Source organism: Dama dama, chromosome 20 (genome assembly GCF_033118175.1).
Source record: "Dama dama isolate Ldn47 chromosome 20, ASM3311817v1, whole genome shotgun sequence".
NCBI lineage: Eukaryota > Metazoa > Chordata > Mammalia > Artiodactyla > Cervidae > Dama > Dama dama.
Window position 1 is genome coordinate 16,823,979 of NC_083700.1, and position 22,346 is coordinate 16,846,324.

Consider the following 22,346-nt stretch of genomic DNA (forward strand, 5'->3'; position numbering starts at 1 on the left):
TATGTGGCTAGGAATAATGATCCCTTCCTCGGGGAATGGGTGCATTTATCAGGCAGGCTGGCGCCGACATCAGCTCTCCACCTAGCCTGTCCCTGGGGTGCCTTGCCGGCTGACCTACCAATTAACCCTAGCAGGGGTATCCCAGCCATCTAACGCTGTCATTAAATAAGGGGGCGTGAGGCCGTCAGAGCTTCTGGAAATCTGAAGGTGAGAAGGGCAAAGGTGCTAACCTCTTGGCCCCAGGACTCCTGGGGCTCTGCTCCACCCTGGAGGCTGGAGGCCTCAGGCAGAGGGGGCAGTCCGCCCCTGGAGGGCCGGGGGAAGCCAGATGTTTCCTCCTGCTCCCTCACACGTGGCCCTGACACCCGCTGCCTGCTCCGGAAACAGGAGTAAATAACACGGGGTGGGCTTCTGTCCCAGAGATGGACTGCTTCGGGCAGGAGGTGATGCCACCTAAGAAGAGGGCAGTGGGAAGGTGAGATGAGGGGGCTGCCCTGCCCGGGCAGAGGCTGGACCCCCCCAGGACTGGCACGGGCAGGAGGGGACGCCTGGCATTTAGGCCATGTCGGGGGTCAGCAGGGAAGGGTGCGCCCAGGGCAGGCAGGGAGGGGGAGTCTGCGCCAGGCCTTGGCTCCAGCTCTTTCCGGACCTCATTGTCCTTGGTGAGAACAGGACGGGGCCCTGTTCCCACTGCCCAGCCCCCCCAGCTCTGCTCCCCAGGGAAGGATGTTGGGAAACAAGAGAGAACCAGAGACTGGGAGAGACAGAGCTGCGGCGAGACACAGAGACAGACACAAAGGGGAAATCAGTCAGAAGTATTGAGACTGACGGCAGCTTGAGGGAGCCCTGGGCACTGTGGGAACCCGGCGGGAATGGGAAGCCGGAGGCCCTGTGCGCACCGCGCCTTGACGTCGGGTCACTCACAGGGCTGCCTCCTAAGCAGACAATAGCCGGAACCCTTGTGCGGGCACAGTTAGTGGCACTTAATGGCTTCACCTCAGGTACATTTCTTTGCCTCCCTGCCAGCAGGCTGGAAGTTTCTCAGGGAGCAAGGCCAAGATCCTGCTCCCAAATCCCACCTCCCCCCTCCCTGGGGGCTAAGAGCAAACCGGCCACCATAGGTTGTAGGTGCTATTTGGTTGAGCTCCTGCCCTGGCAGAGAGAGAAGCCGCCTAACTGGCTCTAGAATTGGGCACCACGTCACCTCGGGTGGAGGGCAAAGTGCAAAATGCCTGCCCTGGGGCAGGAAGCAGAGTTTAGAGCTGCGCGCACCCGCGCCCCCTCCCCCTTTCCCTGAGCCATGAGGAGCCGGCCATTCCCACCCCAGCCTCTGCATCCCTGGGCACATGGGGTGGGCCTCCTTCCTTCCAGCTCTTCCAGGATCTCCTACCTGGGCCCACATTTCTCAGCAACCACGCCCCCATCAGACAGGTCCTCTGCAAGACAGACAAGTCCAGGTCCCTTCTGTCTACTGAGGTTCCAGATACACTTCAAATGGAAGGAAAAACAGAGGCAGGTTTGAAATATGTACACTTAACAAATGAACACTTAAGACAAAATTATGATACAATATACTCATGCTAGTCACAAGGTCATTACAGGGTTTTTAGAAATGTTTCCTTCACAGGGAACTGCAGGCCTGACTTTATAATGTAACATTCTATGATAATGGGCATATCAGAGTTACTGGGATTCTTTCTACTTTTGTATGTACTTGAAAATTCCATAATACAAGTTAAATCTTGTGTATTGTATCCTTCTTTCTGTTCTGTGGGAGAGTGAGAGTGTGGGAGACTGTCTGAAACCACACCTAGAAATAACATCCGAAGCCTAAATTTGAGGCCTTGTGTGACAATGAGACCTGAGCCAAATGGTCTGTGAGGCCCTTATGGTCTGTGAGGAGCCCTTCTCTGAGAATTCCCCTCACCTCAAATAAGCTGGAACGTTCCCCCACTTTTAGGCTGAAGCCACACCATCAGGGGGGACTGAAAAGTGAGATTCTCCTCCACAAGTCAAGGCCCCACAGAAAAATCTTCCCCACACCCCTGTTCTGGGTCAAGGGTTGCCACGAGGGCTGACGGCCTCCTTCAGAGCAATTTCTGGATTGAGGTGCCTGTACACTTGTGTGGGGGTCTAGGCTCACCCTCCAGGGGGACCCCTCCCCTTCCTGCTCTCAGCCCCGAGCCCCCATCTCCAGCCCTTGCGTGTAAATGCTCACTGGTGTCTGACCCTTTGCGACCCCACAGACTATAGCCTACCAGACTCTTCTCCTGGCAAGAATACTGGAGTGGGTTGCCATTTCCTTCACCAGGGGATCTTCCCGACCCAGGGGTTAAACCTGAGTCTCCTGCGTCTTCTGCATTGCAGGCAGATTCTTTACCATGGAGCCTCGGGCAAAACCCCTGTGATGGAGGCCTTTTTTCTGACGCAGACAGCTACAGGTTCTGGACATCTGTGGTACAGTAGGAAAGAATCCAGGTCTTGAAATCAGACAGACCTGAGTTCTAGTTCCGCTCTGACGCCAGGTGAAGGTCCTTGTGCAACTGAGTGTTTTTCATACACATTAAGTTCCTCACCTGGAAAATCTGCTTCAGATTGTGGTAAAGAGGATTGGAATTAAATAACAACGTGTGGAAGAGCCTAGCATAGCACTCAACCCACTAGGCATTTGACAAACGTCATTTTTGTCCCTTACATGATAGCAACCACGACCTTTTCAGTCAGCATGGTGCTTTGCAGATATTCTCAATTTCATCACTTACACCAACCTTATGAGATTGATATTCTTACTGTGTAGTTAACTTTATATGTCAACCCGGTTGGGCCACATTGCCTGGATATTGGGTCAAACATTACTCTGGATGTTCTTTTTTTGGGGGGCGTGCCACGTGGCATGTGAGATCTTAGTTCCCTGACCGGGGATTGAACCTGTGCCCCCTGCCATAGAAAGGCGGAGTTCTAACCACTGCACTGCTGGGGAATTCTCACTCTGGATGTTTCTTGAGGGTGTTTTTGAATAAGATTTACACTTAAAATAAGAGTAAAGCAGATTGCCCTCCATAATGTGGTTGGCCCTCATCCAATGCACTGAAGGACCACGTCGAACAAAAGACTGACCTCCCCAGAGAAGGGGGGAATTCAGCAGCAGATAACCCCAGGACCTGAGCTGCTCTGGTCTGCTGGATGCTCTTGCTGGTCTGTGGTCACGTGGCCTGGGACCTGGCCCTTTCCCCACTGTTCCCAGCTCTGGTCAGGATGAAGTCAAGACAGAGGAAGATCTTGCAGGTTTTGGGTTTGCCAGCCTCTACAACCCCGTGAACCAAGACCTTAGAATAAATGTCACACATGTATCTTCTACTGGTTCTGGTTCTCTGGAGAATTCTGATACACCTGTTTTAGTGGAATTAAATGGGGTAAAATGAAAGAGAGGCTAAAATAACCTGCTCAGTATTTTAAGGGAAGGCAGAGCTGGAGTTGAAGTTCAGGTCCAGTGATATTTGTCATGATGCTTAACCAGCGTAGTTACAACACAGCGCCTGACCCCCACTGCCTCTGACCGCATCGCCTCACACTCTTCCCCACGCTCATCCGTTCCACCCCAAGCCCTTGTGTGTCTCCTGTGACACCTCGTGGCCTTTGCACATGCTGTTCCCACTGCCTAGAACAGCTGTCTGGCAGTGATCTACACTTCTCTCTGCATCCTTGGTCTCATTCAGGTCTCCATGCAAACGTTTCCCTTTCAGAGATGCCCTTCTGACCCTGCTATATAATATGGTACACTGAGATCCTTTAGCCCCTCACTTAGCTATATTTTTCTTCACAGAATTCCTCACTATTTGATATATTCAATAGGTGTTTCCTGTCCATCTCCCATCATTTTATTGAAGCAGTTTGTTTTCACTGCAGGCTTCATTGAAAGCAGAGATTTTGTCCATTTTTAGTCACTAGAATACTGCTTGATGTATAGTATAGGAGGTGCTCAATACATGCTTGTTAAAAGAATCAAGAATCCAGGATTTCCCTGGTGGTCCAGTGGTAAGACACCAAGCTCCCAATGCAGGGGACCTGGATTTGATTCCTGATCAGGGAACTAGATTCCATATGCTGCAAAGAAGACCTGGTGGAACCAAGTAAGCAAAAAGAAATTAAAAAAAAAAAAAAAGAATCAAGAACCCTACTAGGCATACACCATTGTCACACTGTGAGCTCTTTGCTGAGATTCAGCTTCCAGATTACATTATGTCCAAGCTGCTGGATCCTCAGAATGTCTCTCTCAGCTGCCAGCCCTGTGTTCCTCCTCCCTCAGGCCATCATCTTTTCCCATCTTGGTCTCCTCTGATTCGCCTGACTCACTCCATTCCCTTCTCCAATCAGCAGCACCATCTCTGACCCATCATTTCCCCTGAAAGCTTGACTGTAATTTCGTCTGTATGTTTTTTTGTTGATTGCATGTGTGTCTGTCCTGTCATTCTGATGGAGCTGCAGGTGCCCTGGGGACACTGATGGAATCAACACAACCTAATCACCCGGAAACTTCCTCAAGGACCCAGTAATCACCATGGCACCTGTGGGCATCCAGAAAGCTCGGCTGCCTGACACACACCACCACCTCCCACTCCTCTACTGGGGGAAGCTGCTGACCTGAGGGACCAACCCCAACACAAACACTCTCAAGGGGTCTTTCTTAGGTAGCCTGACCCTGGCCAGCTTTTCCAGCCTCACCTCCTGCCACTCTTCCATGAAGCAGTCATTGTGCCAGAGGTGGACACAGAGGATTACTCACTATGAACTCAAGCCTCCCAGCCTTTGTTCAGGCTTTCTCTCTGCTTTGTACATTCCACCCCCAGCCCCTACCTGAAGTCTCTGTCTCATATTTCCCGTATCACCTCGGGCTTCAGGGCCTCTTTTATAGAGGCTCAGGCCTTCCCCCCAAACAGTCAATCCCTTCCTCTATATTGCATGTAATTTTGCTTATTCTCCCATTTTCAGTGTACTTTAGCATAAAGGTTCCAGATTTACATCTCTGGAATTTATGACTCTCTGAAACTAAAGCTTGCCAAAGGAGAAAACTCCAAAAAACATGAGAAAACTGAACCTCAGAGAGGTTAAACTACTTGCCCAAAGTCACATAGCTAAGTAAAGGAAAGAGTCAGAAGCCAACCTCAGGACTTCTGGACTCCAAAAGCTCAAACTTTTAGCCCCCAAGCTGCACTGCCTTTCCTATTGTCAACTTAAAAAACAGTCACAACCTAAAAGTTGAGAGTTATGTTTTATTCGGTGAGAATTTTTAGGACTTCAAGCCCAGGAGACAGAATCTCAAGTAACCCTGAGAGAACTGCTCTGAGGAGGCAGGGGAGGAGTCAGGTTACATAGATATTTGCAACAAAGGGCAGGTATTCTGAACATCAAAATTATTTCCTGTGAATTAAAGAAAACCAGATACCTCAAGTGAAGGAATTTAGTGCTTTTCTACATATGGGAGGATGCAAGAGTCTGGGATCACTGAAATCATTCCTTTCATACGCATCTCAGCTATCTGGGGCCAGCATCCTGTGTTTTTCACATCCTGAGTTCCTCAGAGCTTGCTGCATGGAGTGGCTGCAGCCTGATGTCTGCTGAATCACAGGTATTTTCCTTCTTCGGTGCCCTAGGGGCTCAGAAATTAACATTTGGAGGGCTTGCATTGCTGATGACTGTGACGTCCTTGTTTACTGATATGGCAGGAAATTATTCCATTTCTCAATACACTGCAATAATCACTTGTATTTGTGACCTGCTGTGACTGCAGAAGAGTGATGATCTGCAAAAAGATTGAAGAGAGAGGAGCTGGACCATAAGAATCTGCTGGCTGTTGTCCACTGCTATACAAAGCCAAAGACCCTGTGTCTAGCAGATGGGAGTCTCTGCAGTAGTTATATTTCCTGGGATCAGGAGAGCTGGGCCAGTTTTCCTGGAGACTATCAAATGCTAACCTGTCCTTCCTTCTGCTGCCCATCCTACGTTTATGGAAGCCCTCTGGGTTTCCCACATTGCGCTTGGTCCTAGAGTTACAATGTTCCTAGGCAGGCCAAGCAAAGAAACAAAACACCTATAGCTCAACATGGTAAGTGCCATCTATGAAAGAGAGTCTGTGGAGGCTCAGAAGAGCAAAACAGGGTCAAGGTGCAGGAAGGCTGCTTGGAGTGAAGGAGGAAACGGACAGAACAGGCTCCATCTTGAAAGCAGGACTCCATCTTGGGCTGGACTGTGGACTTTGAGCTACATGCCCAGTGTCTATGGAAACGACATACCAACTGGAAAATCAGACCCCCCCCCCCTCCCTCCACTTGATGGGAGAGCCTCAGGGCTCCGTCTCCTAAAAGAATACCCTATTATCTGTGTAACCAAATAGAATCGTAAATTCTATTATGCTTATTGGGGTATGACCACAGGCCTATTGATAATTGTCCACTGTTAACTACCTAGGCTTAAGGCATATGATTTACAGGTTAACTTTGTATCTTTCTTTTCATTTGTTCAGACTAGTTTCAGGGAATTTGGGGAGGTGGGTTTGGGCACGTACACTCAGGGTATATAAGGTTTTCACAAAAAACTGGTCGGGGTCCTCGGCTAAGAGTAGACTCTGCCTTGGGCCCGCAGGTGTAATAAACTGCACTCCACTATCTGCACTGTCCTGGGAGTCAGTTTGTTTCCCGGAAACCGTGGCTATAACAGGAGGACATGATCTTGAGCTGGACATCCGAGAAATATATAGCCATGAAATATGTATGCCAACCATGGCATATCTAGTGTTTCACTTTTCACATTGTTTTGTTTAATGCACTGGGAATTTATTTTAGTGTAAGATGTTAGGTTGAAATCTCACTTATTTTTCAAATGCTAAAGTGTTAGTCACTCAGTCTTGTCTGACTCTTTGCAACCCCATGGACTGTAGCCCATCAGCCTTCTCTGTCTATGGGATTTCCCAGGCAAGAATACTGGAGTGAGATCCCATTTCCTTCTCCAGGGGATTTTCCTGACTCAGGGATAGAACCCGAGGCTCCCGCACTGCCTGCCATCAGATTCTTTACCATCTGAATCACCAGGGAGGCCCTTCAAATGCTAAGCTTGTGGCAAGTGTTTTCCAAATAATTCATGTTTCCTCACTTGAGATGCCATTTCTGTCATATGCTGAAATGGTATATGTTTGATCTGTTTTTTTTCACTTTAAAAAAGATATTTAGTTTATTTTTGGCTGTTCTGGATCCTCACTGTTGCACGTGGGCTTTCTCTAGTTGCGGTGAGCGGGGGATACTCTTTACTGAGGTGCTTGGGCTTCTTTGGTGCTTCTCTTGTTGTGGGGCACAGGCTATAGGTGCTCGGGCTCAGTAGTTGCGGCACAGGCTTTAGTTGACCTGCGGCATGTGGGATCTTCCCAGATTAGGGATCAATCTGGGAATTAGGTGGATTCTTAACCACTGGGCCACAAGGAAAGCCCATTTCCTCACTTTTTATTTTGTTCCATTGATCTAGGTTGCTGTTATTTAGTTGCGTCTGACTCTTTTGTGACCCCATGGACTGTAGCCCTCCAGGGTCCTCAGTCCATGGGATTTCCCAGGCAAGAATACTGGAATGGGTTGCCATTTCCTTCTCCAGAGGATCTTCTGGCCCAGGGATCGGACTCATGTCTCCTGCATTGGCAGATGGATCTTTACCCCTGAGCCACCAGAGAAGCCCCTTGATCTAGGTAAGAAGATGAGCTACCATAGTGGCAAAGTTAGTAGGCTCTATGGTCTGATTATCTGGGGCGTGCCTCAGTTTCTTCATTTGTGAAATGGAGATAATAATAGTACCTACTTCATAGGGTAGCTGTGAAGATTGAGTGAGATTATGCATATAAAGTACTTATTAGAGTGCCTGGCACAGAGTAATCAATCAATGAATGTCAGCTGCTATGACGATACTATCTGCCCATTCCTATACCAGTACTAAGGAAGATGAAATTACTAAGCACAAAGTTTTGAGTCAGTTGGAACAGTCTGCTACTTACTACCTGTATGACCTCAGGCAAGTTACTTACCTTTTACCTTCTCTGCTTTGGTTTCCTCATTCATACCTGGGGATATATTAATAAAGTACCTATTGCAGCCTGTTGTGAAAATCAAACATGCAATGTCACATAGAACGTGATACATAATAGCCCCTCAATGAATGTTTAATCTTCTGCTGATTATTATTATGACATTATAATTTATTATCTGTTTTCATGTGTTGTAAGGCAAGCTTCTTCTCATTATCTTTACCCTCCCAAATTTTCTGGGGTGTGGCAATCTTCCAGGGCCAGGTCTACTATGGGTGAACAAGACAGAATTTCTGGATCTGCAAGGCTGATGCCTGCCTCTTGAACTGTGTTGAAAGTCAGTATGACTAGTGAGGTCATGAGTGGGTAACCAGTAGGATTTGGGGAAGAATGGAGAAGGGAGTTGGGGTGGGCCTTTGAAGCTCATATGGCAGGTTTCTGAAAATATTTTAATTTTGCCTTAATTTTTACTTTAACAAAGGAATTTGCATAGTTTAAAAGGCCATCTAGTTCTATAAGATAGTCAGTGAGAAATAACAGGGACTTCTCTGGGGGGCCAGGGGCTAAGACTACAATCTCATAATGCAGAGGGCCTGGATTTAGTTCCTGGTCAGGGAACTAGATCCCATGTGCCACAACTAAGACTCAGCACAGCCAAATAAATCAATAAATATCTTTAAAAAATAAAGGAAAGAAAAATAACAGTCCCTGCTCCGTTTTCCTACCTTTATACATACACTCCTCCGTAAACCACTCTCAAGTTTCTAAGATGCTTTTCTATTGTACTTCCTTCTATGTTTCTAAATAACATGCTCATGCTATTATTTCTTTTTTTATATTTTAGGTATAATCAATCAATTGCCTGCCAAGGAAAATGAGGATATAGTTCTCTCTAATCCTGATTCCTCATTTACTCCCCCCCCCACCCTCTCAATTGAAATATATTCCAAATTTTAGTTAAATCAATGCTTGTGTTTACATTATTATGGCTGTGAAAATATTCTACACACTGAGTTATGTAGTGTTTGTACTAAGACTCTGTGAATCTGTAAAAACTGATTTTATTAATTAACCTTGGGAACATGGGGCTGAGAAACTTCATTCTCTAAAATCATACAGTCACAACTTTTCTATTTGAAATCAAAGAGTGAGAATGGGACATATCCTACTCTTGCGGGAGGTTTAACCCATGTTGATTATTTTGATACAGAGAAGCAGCTTCAATTTCCAACCTAGGTGCAAAGCTTCAGATATTGGGGTTTTGGACATATCATTCCACATTTATCTTAATTATGTAGTTATCTATTACATAATTATCTAAAATTATTTAACTTAACTTTGTAGTTTTCCAAGTGGACCCGCAGTTTACTTCTCAGTCCAAGCTGTCGTTAACTCTTTCACTTAAATCTGTGCTTACCTTGAACCTATCAAAATACTACTTCATTTAAATATCATCTGAACTCAACTGTTTCCCATATTCTGTAATGATTTGGCTTTTTCCTTTGTTTGATGAGCTGCTCCACAGTTCCTCTGGTTTGTGTTCTCTCTTGTAGCAGCAAGTGAATAAACCCAACTGTCCAATTACAGTTATGTTCTTAGTGGTCTTTATCAGACAGGCTTTTATAATTCTCTTTCTTTCCTTTTATAACTCTCTGTTTTCCCTGAAGTTGATAATTCCCTGACTTTTTTTTTTCCTTTTTCTTAATATTTATTCATTTATTTGGCTGCACTGGGTCTTAGTTGCAGCAAATGGACTCTAGTTTCCTGACCAGGGATCTAACCTGAGGCCCCCTGCAGCGGGAGCACAGAGTCTTAGCCACTGGACTACCAGGGAACTCCCTGCCTGACATTTTCTTTTACTTGGTTTTCTATACACCTGCCATGAATTCATCCCCCAAATTCTGAAAGCTGTATATACACCTTCTCTTAATACCCTAAACACATCAGGTGATTGCTCTGTCCCCACAAGTGTTTTCCCTTAAAGACACCTTCCTGGAGCACTTCGTCCTCTGGCTCCAAGTCCTACTGCTTGCTCCTTTGAATTTCTCTTTTAAAGTATGACAACTTCTGTTCTAACACCGATCTCAGAGCACCACGTTTAGTTGTCAGTGCATCTGTTTTCTTGATTCCTGCTTTCTTCCCTCCACCAGAGAAGGGGCCATTCTTGACATCTCTATTTCTCCAAAGTCTAAGGTGATGCTCAAGAAACGTTCCACTGAGTGAATGAATAAAAAAGCGTAAATAAGTGAATGAATGAATGAGTGGAATTTTTGTGCAAAAGAAGCTTATTTAAGAGGAATGATATTACATTCCCACCTTGTTGCAAGACTTAAGGGTGTCTTTAGGTTGTCTACAAGCCCCACGCCAGCTTTGAGCGGGGTCTCAAGGGAGAGATGCAGCACTGAAAGCTCTTCCGGCCCAGGTTGCAGCTACAGGAGCAGAGCCTGCTGAGTGCAGCCTAGGTCAAGGCCGTGGCCGGGCACCCCTCGAGGACTACAACTCCCAGAAGGCAGCGCGGCGGCGAAGCGCGAGCCGCGGAGGATTCCGGAAGCTGACGTCGGCGCTGTGTGGAGCCGGGAAGACGCCGGGCGGGTAGGTAAGTGTAGGTGAAGGGCCGATTGGGGAGGGCGGGAGCGTTGGGGCAGTGTCCCTGAGGTTAGGTGGTATGGAGGGTGGGTGAGGGAGAAGGACAGGGAGTGGTCTCGGGTGAAGAGCAGGTCGTGGGGTGTCAGGGACCTCGAGCTCTGCTTCCTCTTCCCGCAGTGTCCATGACGAAATTAGCGCAGTGGCTGTGGGGGCTGGCGCTCCTGGGCTCCACCTGGGCGGCCCTGACCATGGGAGCCCTGGGCCTGGAGCTGCCTTCGTCTTTCCGGGAGGTCCTGTGGCCACTGCCCGCCTACTTGCTGGTATCTGCCGGCTGCTATGCCCTGGGCACCGTGGGCTACCGCGTCGCTACTTTCCACGACTGCGAGGACGCCGCCCGCGAGCTGCAGAGCCAGATCCAAGAAGCCAGAGCCGACTTGACCCGCAGGGGACTGCGCTTCTGACACTCTAACCCCGATTCCCTCCCGGACAGCCTGTTCTCCCATTCCCCATTAAAGGGCCAGTTTATTTTCTAAGCTTGTTTGGTTTGAGTATGGATGCTGGGAACAGATGTGTACTAACTGTTGAGAGAGGCTCCTTGAGGCTCTCTCACAGCCTTTATCTTTTGCATTTTGCTGGTGCTTCTTCCTTTTTGCTCTGAAGGAGGCACAGACCCCCTTTCTCAAGATCTCTCAATGGAAAAATCATTTCACTTTCCTGGTCTTTTTAGCCCTGTTAGGAGAGATTTCTTGAAGTCTGTTCTTCATAACACCCAAGCTCTGTTCTTTTTTAAAGCCTTCTTAGGTCTTTCCAATTTCTTGGTTCTTCCAGATACCTTTTCTGAGCTAACCCTACCAGTCCAAGAGCAACTGTGAATCAGACAGTGCCCCTCTACCCTTTACCCAACCAGGTGGATTGATTATCCCTGAATAGAGAAGGAGCCTTGATGGGCAGGGGTAGGGAACAGTTTATTTTAAGGCACATTCTAAAGATTTCCCCCCCACCTCCAAAGTTAAAAAATAAAATCTTGAAAAAAAAAAAATGAATTCCTCTCCCAGGTTCCATCCAATCTTCTAACTAAAGTTTTTTCTTTAGTCTCCAGATTCTCAAAGCATTCTTTTCCTTTACCACAAACCACTGCTCCTGTGGAGCTAACCAGCAGGAGCGGCTGAAACAAGGAAGTTTCTTTGGTAATAGGTTGGCATTATAGGTGCCCAGTGGTCAGGTGAACTCCCTCAGGTTTGTAGAAGCCGACAGTTCCTGTCTCCCTCCTGGGGAGTACTTCCAAAAAAGCCAGAAGCGAATGAAGCTGGTGAGAATTCCTGGAAGGTTGGGCACCTGAAATCACAAGGACTGCTATGAGGAACTGATTTTCCACCTCATACACACCTGTCACCCTGCCCTTGTTTTGCTTACCACAATGTAGGGATCTTTTAGTCGAAACCCATAGAGTGTCCAGGAGGCAGAGGTGAGGAGGGTGGCAATGGTGAGTGAAAAGGAGAGACGCTGGGTTGATTTAGTACGAATGACCTTGGTCTGTGGGAAAGGATGAAAGACACTCCTAACCAGGCACATGGTAAATCTCCCACTTTGCCCAGAATTTCCTCAAAAAAAAAAAAAAAAACACAACAAAACATCAAACAGCCCCCACGATCTTCTGTTACCCAACCTTTCCCTCCTGCCTCCCACTCACCCAGCTCTACTGCCCTGTCTCCTTCCAGCATTTGGGTCTTCCCTTCCTCTGGACTGAAAGCTACAGTCTCTGTCCGTGGGAGATTTATCTCCCTTACCTCCCCGGACACCCCCACTCACCAAGTCAGCTAGTGGTGAGAGGTACATACTGATGGTGAAGACACTGCAGAAGAGGCCCAGGTGCTGAAGCCGCATCTCGGGGTCGGGCACCAGGAGCCAAAAGTAGGCAAAACCCAGGACAAGGACCGCCAGCAGGGTTGTAGTCTGAAGGAGCACGGCACGCTACAGAAGAGAGTAGCCATACTTCTGGATGTGCCAGGAGCCCTCTGACTCTGCTGCTGGAATTAATTCATCCCACCTTCACCCGTGCTCCAGTGGGGGAGTCAGCCTTTGCCTAAGCCTCCAGTATAGCACTTGCCACAGCCTCTTTCCCACCAGTGACTCCAGCATGGGTCTGATCTACCCAAACCCTGGAGGTTTCTAGGAGAGAGAAAGGTATCTTTTTAGGGGTGAGCTTGCTACAGAGTTGGAGCTTAATGCTTGTGTGAATGGGGTAGCAGAGCTAATCATCTCACTCGCAGCCACTGGCACTGACTTTGAAGGAACTGTGGAGACAAAAATCTCTTTTCACTCTGTTGGGCAGCAAGGCACTTTCAGGCTTGGCAGAGCTATCAGCTTTGCCAGAATGGGGACAATATGTGAATCTCACAAGGCTGACGTTATGGCGGAAGGAGGACTGCAAGGCTGCAGGGGTCTTCCAGGAAATGGTGGCAGTGCCAGCCTGTTATAGTCTTCTAGGAAAAGCAGTGTTTGCCTTGCCAGCAAGGCAGGGCAGGGCGTGCAGCAGAGGAAGGGCCTCTACCTTCCGATGGCAGTAGTGCAGGTACACCAAGATATACAGAGTCTGAAGCACAGCACCCACGGCGTTGACGGTGATTAGCGTCCAGTTTCCCTTCAAGGCCCCATAACTCAGCCAGCTCAGGTTGCTGCAGGGTGCAGGGGAGGGACATTGTCCCACGGGGTTGAGTGTGAACGGGGTGGGGGGGGGAACCCAAGGGGCCTCGTCCACATTCCTCCTCACCCCTCCCCAGCCTCCCTCAGACAGCCTTTCCCCCCAGCAGGCATCGCCCCCTCTCACTTGACATCCGTGGTGAGAAAGGGCAGGAACTGGACATTGTCCACGCTCCGGGTCATCCGCATGTGTTTGAGGTCCGAGCTGTAACGGGGCCCCGAAGGCAGGGGGAGAGGTGGAAAGGGAGAGCCAGGCTGCTGGGGAGTCGAAATCCCCGATGCCTGTCATCCTTCCCGGACAACCGCAGACCCCCAGCCCTACCCTCAACTCCCTAGCCTTCTCTCTCAGGTCAAATGACCAGCCTCGCCCTTGTACCCCGTTCCCCTCGACCCAATTCCACTTTGACCCTAGGTTCCAGATGTAACCTGACAGAGCGGCCACGTCTCTGTCCCCTCTCTCTCCTTTCCTGACTTCCTGTCCTGCCCCAGCCCAGCCCGTCCGCTCTCTCACAGGCCGGTGGAGAACATGCCGAGGGTGAAGAGCACGCAAGCTCCAGAAAGAAGCGAGTCGGCCAATCCGCCCGCCTCCATCCCTCCCCGAGTCGCAGATCCCGCTCTCCGCGCCCGGGGCCAGCTAGTAGGATCCGGAGCCCCCAACGCCGGAGCCCCGCCCCTTCGCGCCCCTGGCTCCGCCCCTGCGCGCTCGGCGGTCCCCCCGGAAACTGAACCGGAACCTGGCCCACCCCTAGAACGTCAAGCCCGAGCTCGGGCCCCGCCTCTCCGAGGGCCTGTCCCGACCCTGCGCAGCGTTTAGGGTCTTCACGTTGCTTTCTCTTTTCCGTGAGGCCCACTTTCTAAGGCTCCGCGGGTTTGTCCCGGCATCAGCCGCTCCACACTCTCTGCTTACTCTTTGGATCACCTAGACCCCCAGCCTCAACTTTTTCCCTCTGGCCCGCGAGCCTACGTGGTGGAACTCCAAACAAAAGCTTGCTAGGTAGACTTCAACACGCTTCCGATGCAGGACCCCAGCTCACAGCTTCAAGTTGGCCAGAGTTTGGGAGATTTTCCCGTTTGCTGAAGCCTCTTTCCGGTTTCTTCCCTAAATAACTGGAACTGCCAGGAATCACCGAGTCTTTGTGAAATGCCCTCCCCCTGCAGCCAACACTGCCAACTTTCTGTGACTTGGCGAATCCACTGGCCAAGTGTTTCACTGACCCCCACCCAGTCCAACCAGCTTGCTGCTGGGAACTTTCCCTCCCAGCCTCCCACACGTCTTTGCTGGTGGGGCCGTGAGGCGGGCCGCATGCCTCAGCTGGCGTTCCAAGCCGCTGCCTTGACTCACCCAACAGCGTTTGAGTACCTGAAGAGTAAGTATGCCGAAGCCCAGCGCTGAGAGGGAGGGGGTTGGGCAGCGGTTGGACACAAGGACCTTCCAGAGTGGGGTGCAGCCTGGAACTGCTGTAGGGAGCACTCTTGTTCTGGACAATTCTCAGAGGAGGAAACACCCACCCTTATGGGCTGGTAAAAGGCATTATTTCTAGAGAGAGGAGAAAAAATTCAAACCCCCTTGCTACTGATATAGTGCAGAGCCTGGCAAGTAGCAGGACTCAGTGGTCATAAATTAGGAAGGAGGGGCAGAAAACCATGTCCAAAAAAACAAACACATTCCTTTATTTTGAGACAAAGAACACTGTATAAAAAAAAAACTCCAGTTGTAGAAATCAGCATAGACACACATCAAGTTCATATACATTCCGTACTTGTGGGCCCTGCCCTTCAGGCTACAGACTAGGCGTAGACTGCACGTGGGCACTGCCCTTACAGTTACACTCTTAAGAACAGGTTGGCACAGCCCCCCTGCTGGTGCAGCTCTGCGGAGTGATGTCCCAGGATGAGAGAGGATGCAGCGTCTGACTACAGACCTCCCTGTGGCAGCTCCACAGAGGCAAGTCCTGGAGGAGATGCTGGGTCAACCCAAGCAAGCATGCTGCTTCTCCTGTCCCTGGCTCCCAAGCAGGAAACTGTCTCTTGCTCTTCCTTCAGAGCCATCCTGGCTCTCCATGGGAGGGGCATCTTTGCCAAGCTCAGTGTCCATCTTGTGACCTCAAGCCCCATCCAGTTCGGCTCCCACGGTGCCCTTCTTAGGAGGCCATGTCCGTCTAGCTTGTTTCTTTGGCTTAAGGGCAGGAATGGAGGGGAAAGGACTGTCTCCACTTCTTTGTCTATCCCTCTGACGTGGAGGTGGGAATGGCACTGTCAGGCTTTCTGACCTCCTTAGGGTTGAAACCCTTAACATCGACCCGTTTTGAGGCTGCTGGGTGGCAGCTTGAGCATGTGGTAGGAGTGGTTCCCAGGACTGGGGCCTTGGGAGGGGCCCCAGGTAGGTGAGGGAGGCCCGCCTGCCTCCTCAGCCTGGCTCCAGTCCTTACAATAGATGTGGCGCACACCCTCACGGGATTTGCAGCAGCAGGAATGGCAGGAGCAGCACAGCCCAGGCCAGTGGGAAGAGGCGAGGGGCGGCGCTGTGACCGATGCTGTGCAGAACCTGCACCTCCGGGTCATCTGCAAGATGAGAGGGCAAAGGCCTCCACGGTGAGTGGCCCTACTGCTGGCACTGGCCCTCAGTCCAGCAAGGTTTCCCCTGCCCCTGCCTGGCAAAGGAGTCACTTTTTATACCCAGCCTCTTCAAGCAGACCCTGTTTTGTGCCCCAGGCCCAATTTGCTCCAGCCACCTACCTGCTGGAAGTCTCTTCTCTTGTGCATTGGCATGGGCCTGAGGGCTGCGAGCTGAAAGATAAGGGTGGTCATAGGTCAAGTAACTTGGTACACACAGGAGGCAAAGGAATGGGAGTGCTGACTGGACTGGGCAACGGGACTTCCCAACCATCCCAGATCTCTAGACCTGGCCCAGGACAGGATGGAGGAAGAAGGCCCACAGGACCCTGACACTCACTGATTTTGCCATCGATGAAAACCTTCAACTTCAAGCAGCGGTCTTCCTGGTGGTGCATGGGTTTGGCTACAAAATAAATCCAGAGAGTTTTAAGGAAGGGAAACTTTGTTGGAAGAAAATATTAAGTACAAATGCCTCTGGCCCTGCTTTCTCGGTCCCTACTCATTTTAATCCCTCTCTTCCCTCTAATCTTTGATTCTCACCTTCCCCACTTGCCCAGAAAGTTTTTGCCCACTTTCTGCCCCAAGTTCAGTCCAAACTCCCATTCTTGGGAATAACCCTTGACTTTGGAAGTGATGATAAAAAGAATATAGACACTGTCCCTTCCCCACAGTCCGTTCTCCACTCCTCCCAGCCTGAAGTTGGGGTGACCTGCACAATATGCTCCCCTTCCCCAGCCACTATGTCCTTGCTTTCCCTAAGCCCCCCGATAGGGTGAGGCCTGGATCCAGTCTACACAAAGTTGATCTTACAGTTCCTAAAATCTGCCCTCAGGATAAAGTCCTTAGCACTTCTTGGGTCCCCATGCCCTAACCTGTGTACTTCTCCAGGCTCCTATCTCCCCACTTCCAAGTGTCCCTCCTGCTCCAGTCTGTCTGAACCATTTGGAGTTCCCTGAGGATGTCATGCTGTCTCTGTACATGACCTCTTGTTTGGCCAGCTCCTCTACTTGCCCTAAGCTCTTGGGTCATCTTCCCCAGAAAGCCTTCTGTGAGGTGCACCCCACTCCCCCAGACTGGCAGGTATTCAAGTCATTTTCTCAGGGCCCCTGAGCTCATAGCTACCATATCCCCCTGTTCTAGTGGTATTAATAGATGTATGTCCCTTTATAGATTCTGGAGGACAGAGACCGTGCAGTGTTCTATTTATTTATCTCTGTGACTATAGTGCCAAGCAGAGTGCCCAGGACACAGTAGAAACTCACTCTGCATTTGTAATGGGAATGAATAAAAACAGAATTCAGGATTGGAAGGGGCAGTCTGCTGCTTGCCTCCCCACTAGGCATGTACTGAAGCGTGTACGTCATGTCAGGTGTGTCCCCGAGTAGTGGACCTGTGTGCATGCCTCCCGGGCACTCACAGATGTAGTAGTAGCTGTGTCCCTCTTTGAAATCCTTGCTCAGGGTAAAACCTGTGAAGCGGTGGAACTTCTCAGACAGCTTCTCCGGGCCATGCTTGGCCTTGGGATTGTTGCAGAACCAGCGGACGTGGTCCTTGGATTGGGGTTGGCACAGCTGGTACTGCTCGTGCTCCACCAGGTACAGTGTGTACTGCTCCATGGCCGCGTCTGCCACAGAGTTATCCTCGTAATGAGGACAGATGATGTCCAGGTAGTCATCTAGCCGCACATGTATTGTGTAGTCCTCATTCCAAAACCTGGACATGCGCAAAGGTGGAGAAAGTGGGTGGTCACTCAGAAGCCAGGCCAGAGCCTTTGAGCTTCCAAATATTTACATGACCCCTCACATTTCATACTGGACCCTACCCCAAAGATTTCTTAAAAAGTCTTAACTCCCAGTATTTACTGATCTTGATCTCTTAAATATCTTTCCACTATCTCCAAACATTCCCCCCACCATCATTGTCTGCCACTAATCCTCTAAATAGCATCCACTTAGTATCTTTCAGGTACCAAAGCACTTCCGATAACCTCCCTGATATTTACCCAAGGACGGGCTTCTAAATATTTCCTCAGCTCACTCTTCTACTTATCAATATTTCTCCAACTCTGTTCTACCACTTGTTCCTTTAAATGCTGTTAGACCTCAATCTGAGACCCTATTGGCCTATTCAGTAATCAAAATCCACGTAACCTTTTCTCTTTCCCATGCTAGTGCTTGACACCCAATAATCTGTTTTCACTTTTCTTACTCCTCTCATTTTCCCCTTGACCCACTGAGTATATCTCATATTGTTCAACTTAACTTTTCTCCCAATACCCAGGACATCCAGGCCCACAGATAATGCCCAGTCCTTTTAAGTTAAATTGCTTTCATCAATTTTTCTGGTCCCCTCAAATCCGCCCCCCCTTCTCAAATCAGTGCTCAGCTCTCCTGGTCCACTTCTCTCAAAGCACCCCAAAACCTCTCTTGTCCTTTTATCTCCAAAAGCCATACATTCACCTCCTGTGAAATGAGCCCTAGAGAAGGCCCTCCTTCCCAAGGTGGAGCCAGCTCCCCTCCCCCAGCCCATTCCCCCCAGGCTCCTCAGGCTCCAGCCTGACTGCCCACCGGCCCCTCCCCCGCCCAGCTCTAGACACCTGGCTCCAGTCTGGGTGGGGTCCTAGTAGGGGGAAAAGTGCCTCCCCACCTCCCTCTCCCAAGCCGGTCAGCTTCTCTGAATCCCCCCAAGCACTGCCAGCGAGAGACTCAGCAGAGTTGGCTGCCAACTTGCTTCAAACCAAAGCCAGGGGCAGGGGTGTGGGGGCGGGGCGGGGGTTAGGCCAAGAGGCCTCTGAGGTGGGCACCCACGGCCCAGTCAGCATGACCCTTAAGAGGCCTGGCCCAACAGGAGCATGCTAGCGCACTGGCTTACCAAGGCCCTTCCCCCACTCTGGGGAAAAGAGAGAGAGAGAGAGAGAGAGGAGCAGAGAGAGGCTTTTAAAATTCCTCTGTGGAGAGATAAACATAGAAGCCATTTCAGAACAGGTATTTCAGCTCTGGGCCTGGCGTCTTTCCTCCATTCCCGTGACGGGCACTGACTCATTCCTCATCTGCCTCTGCCACCCGCCCCAGATTTCATGAGAACCTGTGAAAATGTCCCTCATCAAATGTGCTCAGCCCCCAGGACCCCAGGACGGCCCGGTGCCCACCTCAGACAAAGGGAGCTGACAGGTCTGAATCAGAGGGGATGTTCCTGTCCCTGGAATACTAGGGCCAGCGTACAGTTCAGGCGGCACTGCCCTTCTTCCCACGCTGCCCCCTGCCTGGGGCCTGGAGATCCCAGGGCTGATGCCCACTGCCCTGAGTCACCCATGCCAGCCTCACACCCGCCCAGCTCACTGCCACCTCATCTTTGCCCTCAGGCTGGGCCTGGCTTGGCTGCTTGTGGACTCCACTCTGGGCTGGCTTCCCTTTAGTCCTGGGCATAGTAGTGTGTGTGTGTCCAGATGGACAGGGCAGACGCTGTGTTGGGTGGGTGCACCCATCACCCTCCTCCTGGGGGTACAATCTGCTCCACTTAGCACTCCTTTGACTCTTGCTTGCTATCTGGGAAAGGCGGGCAGCGGCGTCAGGGAAGGCGGGGAGGGGGGGGCAAGGAAGAGGCTCCTTCCTGAAAGAAAGGAAACCTGGGAGCTTGGGAACGGAAAAGGCCAGGGTCCTCCCCCTACTCACGGCTTCCTGTCCCCTCCTCCTCCTTCAGCCAACACCTGGCATGGGCATAAACAGGGACTTTGCTCTCTCCCTCTAGGATAAGATTGGGTCAAAGAAGCAAAGAACAGACAGCAAGGAGTGAGGTGAGGGAGGGCCGACTACAGTCCTATCAGACAGCGGCTGATGGGCAAGAGGGCATTGCCCCCTTGGCTTGGCAGGTAGCTGTCTGTTCCCTCCCTCCCCAACAGACCCCCCCACCAGGCAATGCTGCCACAAGGTCAGAGGAAACTGGCACAATCTATTTCTCAAGGGGAGTGGCGGGGTAGGCCTGCTAGGGCTGGGGGTGGCCCAGCCGAGTGGAGTGTTTTTCCCTGACCCCAAGTTGCCCAGCTCTCCTCTCCTTACTCCACCCTACCCACCTCTCCTGTTTTCCCACAAATACTGTTCCCCTAACTTCAGAAAACTCAAGAACAAAGAGTCCGATGGGAACTTCTTCCTCCCAGTACCATTTGCCTCACAGCCCTAAATCTGCCCAGGAGAAATTAACTCCTTCCTGCCCAGAGCCCTTTGTAACCCTTTTAACCCCTTCCTGTCCTCCAGAACCATCCCCATGACCTCTGTCTCTCCCCTTCTTTTCAGTTTTACTACCTGAACCTCAGATACAGGTGACTCCTTCAAGCCTACCCACACACAACATATGCCTCACTCCTGCCACCTCAGAAGACCCTTGGGGGGGGGGGGGTGTTCCAGGGACACCTTAAAATCAGAATAAACACTGAATTCAGGCAAGCCCAGGTTCCTCCTGAAGAGTCTTTCCAGGATTACTGTAGGAATTCTTCTTACTCTGGATGTCAAGACCTGTCAGTGTAGGTAAATGCCCAAATACACAGAGGCGTTTGTGGTAGAAGGGCTTAGAACAAGAGCCCTGAAGGTCAGAGAGAGTGGCCCTGCCAGAGGCAGGAGGTGTTCAGCATCCAAAGGATCGACAGTCTAAAGGGTGTAGAGTAACAGACAAGTTACAGCTCAGTTTAGCTCAAGCAGACAGATCTCTTACTACACAGACACTCCTAAGACATGGGAGCAGACTGATCATCAAAAGAGCCTTCCTCACCCTTCCAGTTAATCCCTCTTGGCTTCCCCCTTTCATACGTCCAGTCTCCTCCTCTGGTTATGGCGGGTGCAAAGCAGAGCTTGTACCCACCACCAATGAATGAAAGGGAATGCAAATGGGCATACACTCAAGGCCAATTGACAATTGTAAGTCATATAACAGCAGGCTGTGTTGTTTATGTCTTCTCATAATTTGGTCTGTTACACTTAGATGTAGAATATTCATGAGCTCTTACTGGGCTCCTAACTGCCTAAGGTTACTTGGAGAAACCCCTGTGGTTATTTTGTATCCACTGTGTGCCTAGGGCGCATGTGCAGGCGTTGAAAGGTCTCTGTGGTTTTTTTGTAGCACATCAGTGAGCTCTCCTGGGTGTGTCCGGGATGGATTTTAGAGATCAGCTTGCATCCCTTTCAGCGAGGCCTCCCATTGTTGCTCATGTCTAACTTCCCACCTAACAGAAGTAACAGCTGTAGCAGAGGGAAGGAAAAGAGGGGCAGAGACCGTACGGTGCAAGCAGATGCGGGCAGGGCCCTGCCCTGGGGTGCAACTCTCGGTTATGGGCGAGAAGAAAATCTATGGGAGCCCTCCCGCCGCTGGTCACCTCCCCAAGACTCAGGTTAGGGGCCGGGCGGGACAGTTAACCTGGAGGGGGGAGCGGTGCCAACCGGGCGTCCAGGCTGTCGGCCGGTGACTCGGGCTTACTTGGGGTTTGAACTGTTCCAGAAGACGGTGTGGCGGTCAGCAGCGGCCAGACTGCAGCACAGACCCAAGAGAGAGGCCCAGAGGAACTCCATAGCGCGGGGCCTGGCCAGGCCGGGCGGGGACGAAGGGCTCCTCCGAGTCTGGGTTCCCGCAGGGTTTCTCGGCAGCGCAGTCAGCACCGCGCTCGCAGCTCTGGCCCCTCCGCTTCGCGACTCCGCCTTTTGGGCCGGCGCCGCCCGACACCCCGCCCCGCCCCCGCCCCCGCCCCCGCCCCCGCCCGGCGCGCGGCTGCCCGGGGCCTGGGGGCTGGGGAGGTGGAGGAGGGGAGGGCAGGGGGAGGGGAGCGGAGCGCGCACCTCCGCCCGGTAAATCTGTTCGGCGTTGTGTTTGCTCACTCGTGGGTCCGCGTGCAGCTTTGTGGGTCTGTGTCCCGGGCGCAGTCGCGTGCGGGAGAAGGGAACGCATTCCACATGCGGGTCTGCCGACTCGCGGGTGCCGGGCCTGGCTGGCCGCGCCGCGCGCCGATCTTGGTGGGTGCGAGGTTGTGGACAGGTCCCGCGCCTTTCCCGAGCCTTGTAACGCCCGGGCTTGGGTGCCCGCGTTCCCACACTTTCCTCCTACCCACCCCCTTCCCGGACTCTGCTCGGCTGCCCCTCCCCACACACGAGGCTGTTTGTTTTTGTTGGGTTTGTCAATGTTGTCTTTGTTCGGGAGATTGTGTCATCGCCTAGATGCCGGGAATAAAGTACGACCCTGTGTGTGATCAAGTGTGTAACGTGTGCGGCTAGGGCTAAGGGCGCCTCTGACCGTCAGTGCCTGTGAGAGGGGGGGACATGGGATCGTGGGCCCCCGAGGGGGTGCGCTCTTGTTTCTAGGGCTCCAAAGGGCACTAATGACCTGTGTGTGTGTGTGTGTGTGTGTG

At 51.1% G+C, this 22,346-nt stretch overlaps 3 protein-coding genes across 4 annotated transcripts; 1 reads left to right on the plus strand and 2 right to left on the minus strand.

Annotated features, from left to right (window-relative positions):
• Positions 1 to 10,561: 10,561 nt before the first annotated feature.
• On the plus strand, positions 10,562 to 11,178 carry DPM3 (dolichyl-phosphate mannosyltransferase subunit 3, regulatory). Of its 2 annotated transcripts, none has more exons than XM_061120651.1 (2): positions 10,562 to 10,655; positions 10,823 to 11,178. In XM_061120651.1, exon 2 carries the CDS (start codon positions 10,828 to 10,830, stop codon positions 11,104 to 11,106), a length of 279 nt encoding a protein of 92 aa, XP_060976634.1. In that variant the 5' UTR covers positions 10,562 to 10,655; positions 10,823 to 10,827; the 3' UTR covers positions 11,107 to 11,178. The 2 variants fall into 2 exon arrangements, with proteins under 2 accessions (XP_060976634.1, XP_060976635.1); XM_061120652.1 differs by having other exon boundaries at positions 10,571 to 10,651.
• Positions 11,179 to 11,591: 413 nt separating this feature from the next.
• Positions 11,592 to 14,020, minus strand: SLC50A1 (solute carrier family 50 member 1). Its single transcript, XM_061120648.1, is given in 7 exon segments — positions 11,592 to 11,919; positions 11,921 to 11,980; positions 12,059 to 12,178; positions 12,455 to 12,616; positions 13,197 to 13,320; positions 13,473 to 13,550; positions 13,857 to 14,020. Coding segments are annotated over 7 exon segments (666 nt in total). The 5' UTR covers positions 13,937 to 14,020; the 3' UTR covers positions 11,592 to 11,877.
• A 972-nt stretch (positions 14,021 to 14,992) lies between these two features.
• EFNA1 (ephrin A1) lies at positions 14,993 to 21,670 on the minus strand. Its single transcript, XM_061120650.1, has 5 exons — positions 21,425 to 21,670; positions 17,379 to 17,674; positions 16,299 to 16,364; positions 16,082 to 16,132; positions 14,993 to 15,907 (listed from the first exon to the last, which is right to left on the minus strand). Exons 1-5 carry the CDS (start codon positions 21,514 to 21,516, stop codon positions 15,795 to 15,797), a joined length of 618 nt encoding a protein of 205 aa, XP_060976633.1. The 5' UTR covers positions 21,517 to 21,670; the 3' UTR covers positions 14,993 to 15,794.
• Between the last annotated feature and the right edge of the window lie 676 nt (positions 21,671 to 22,346).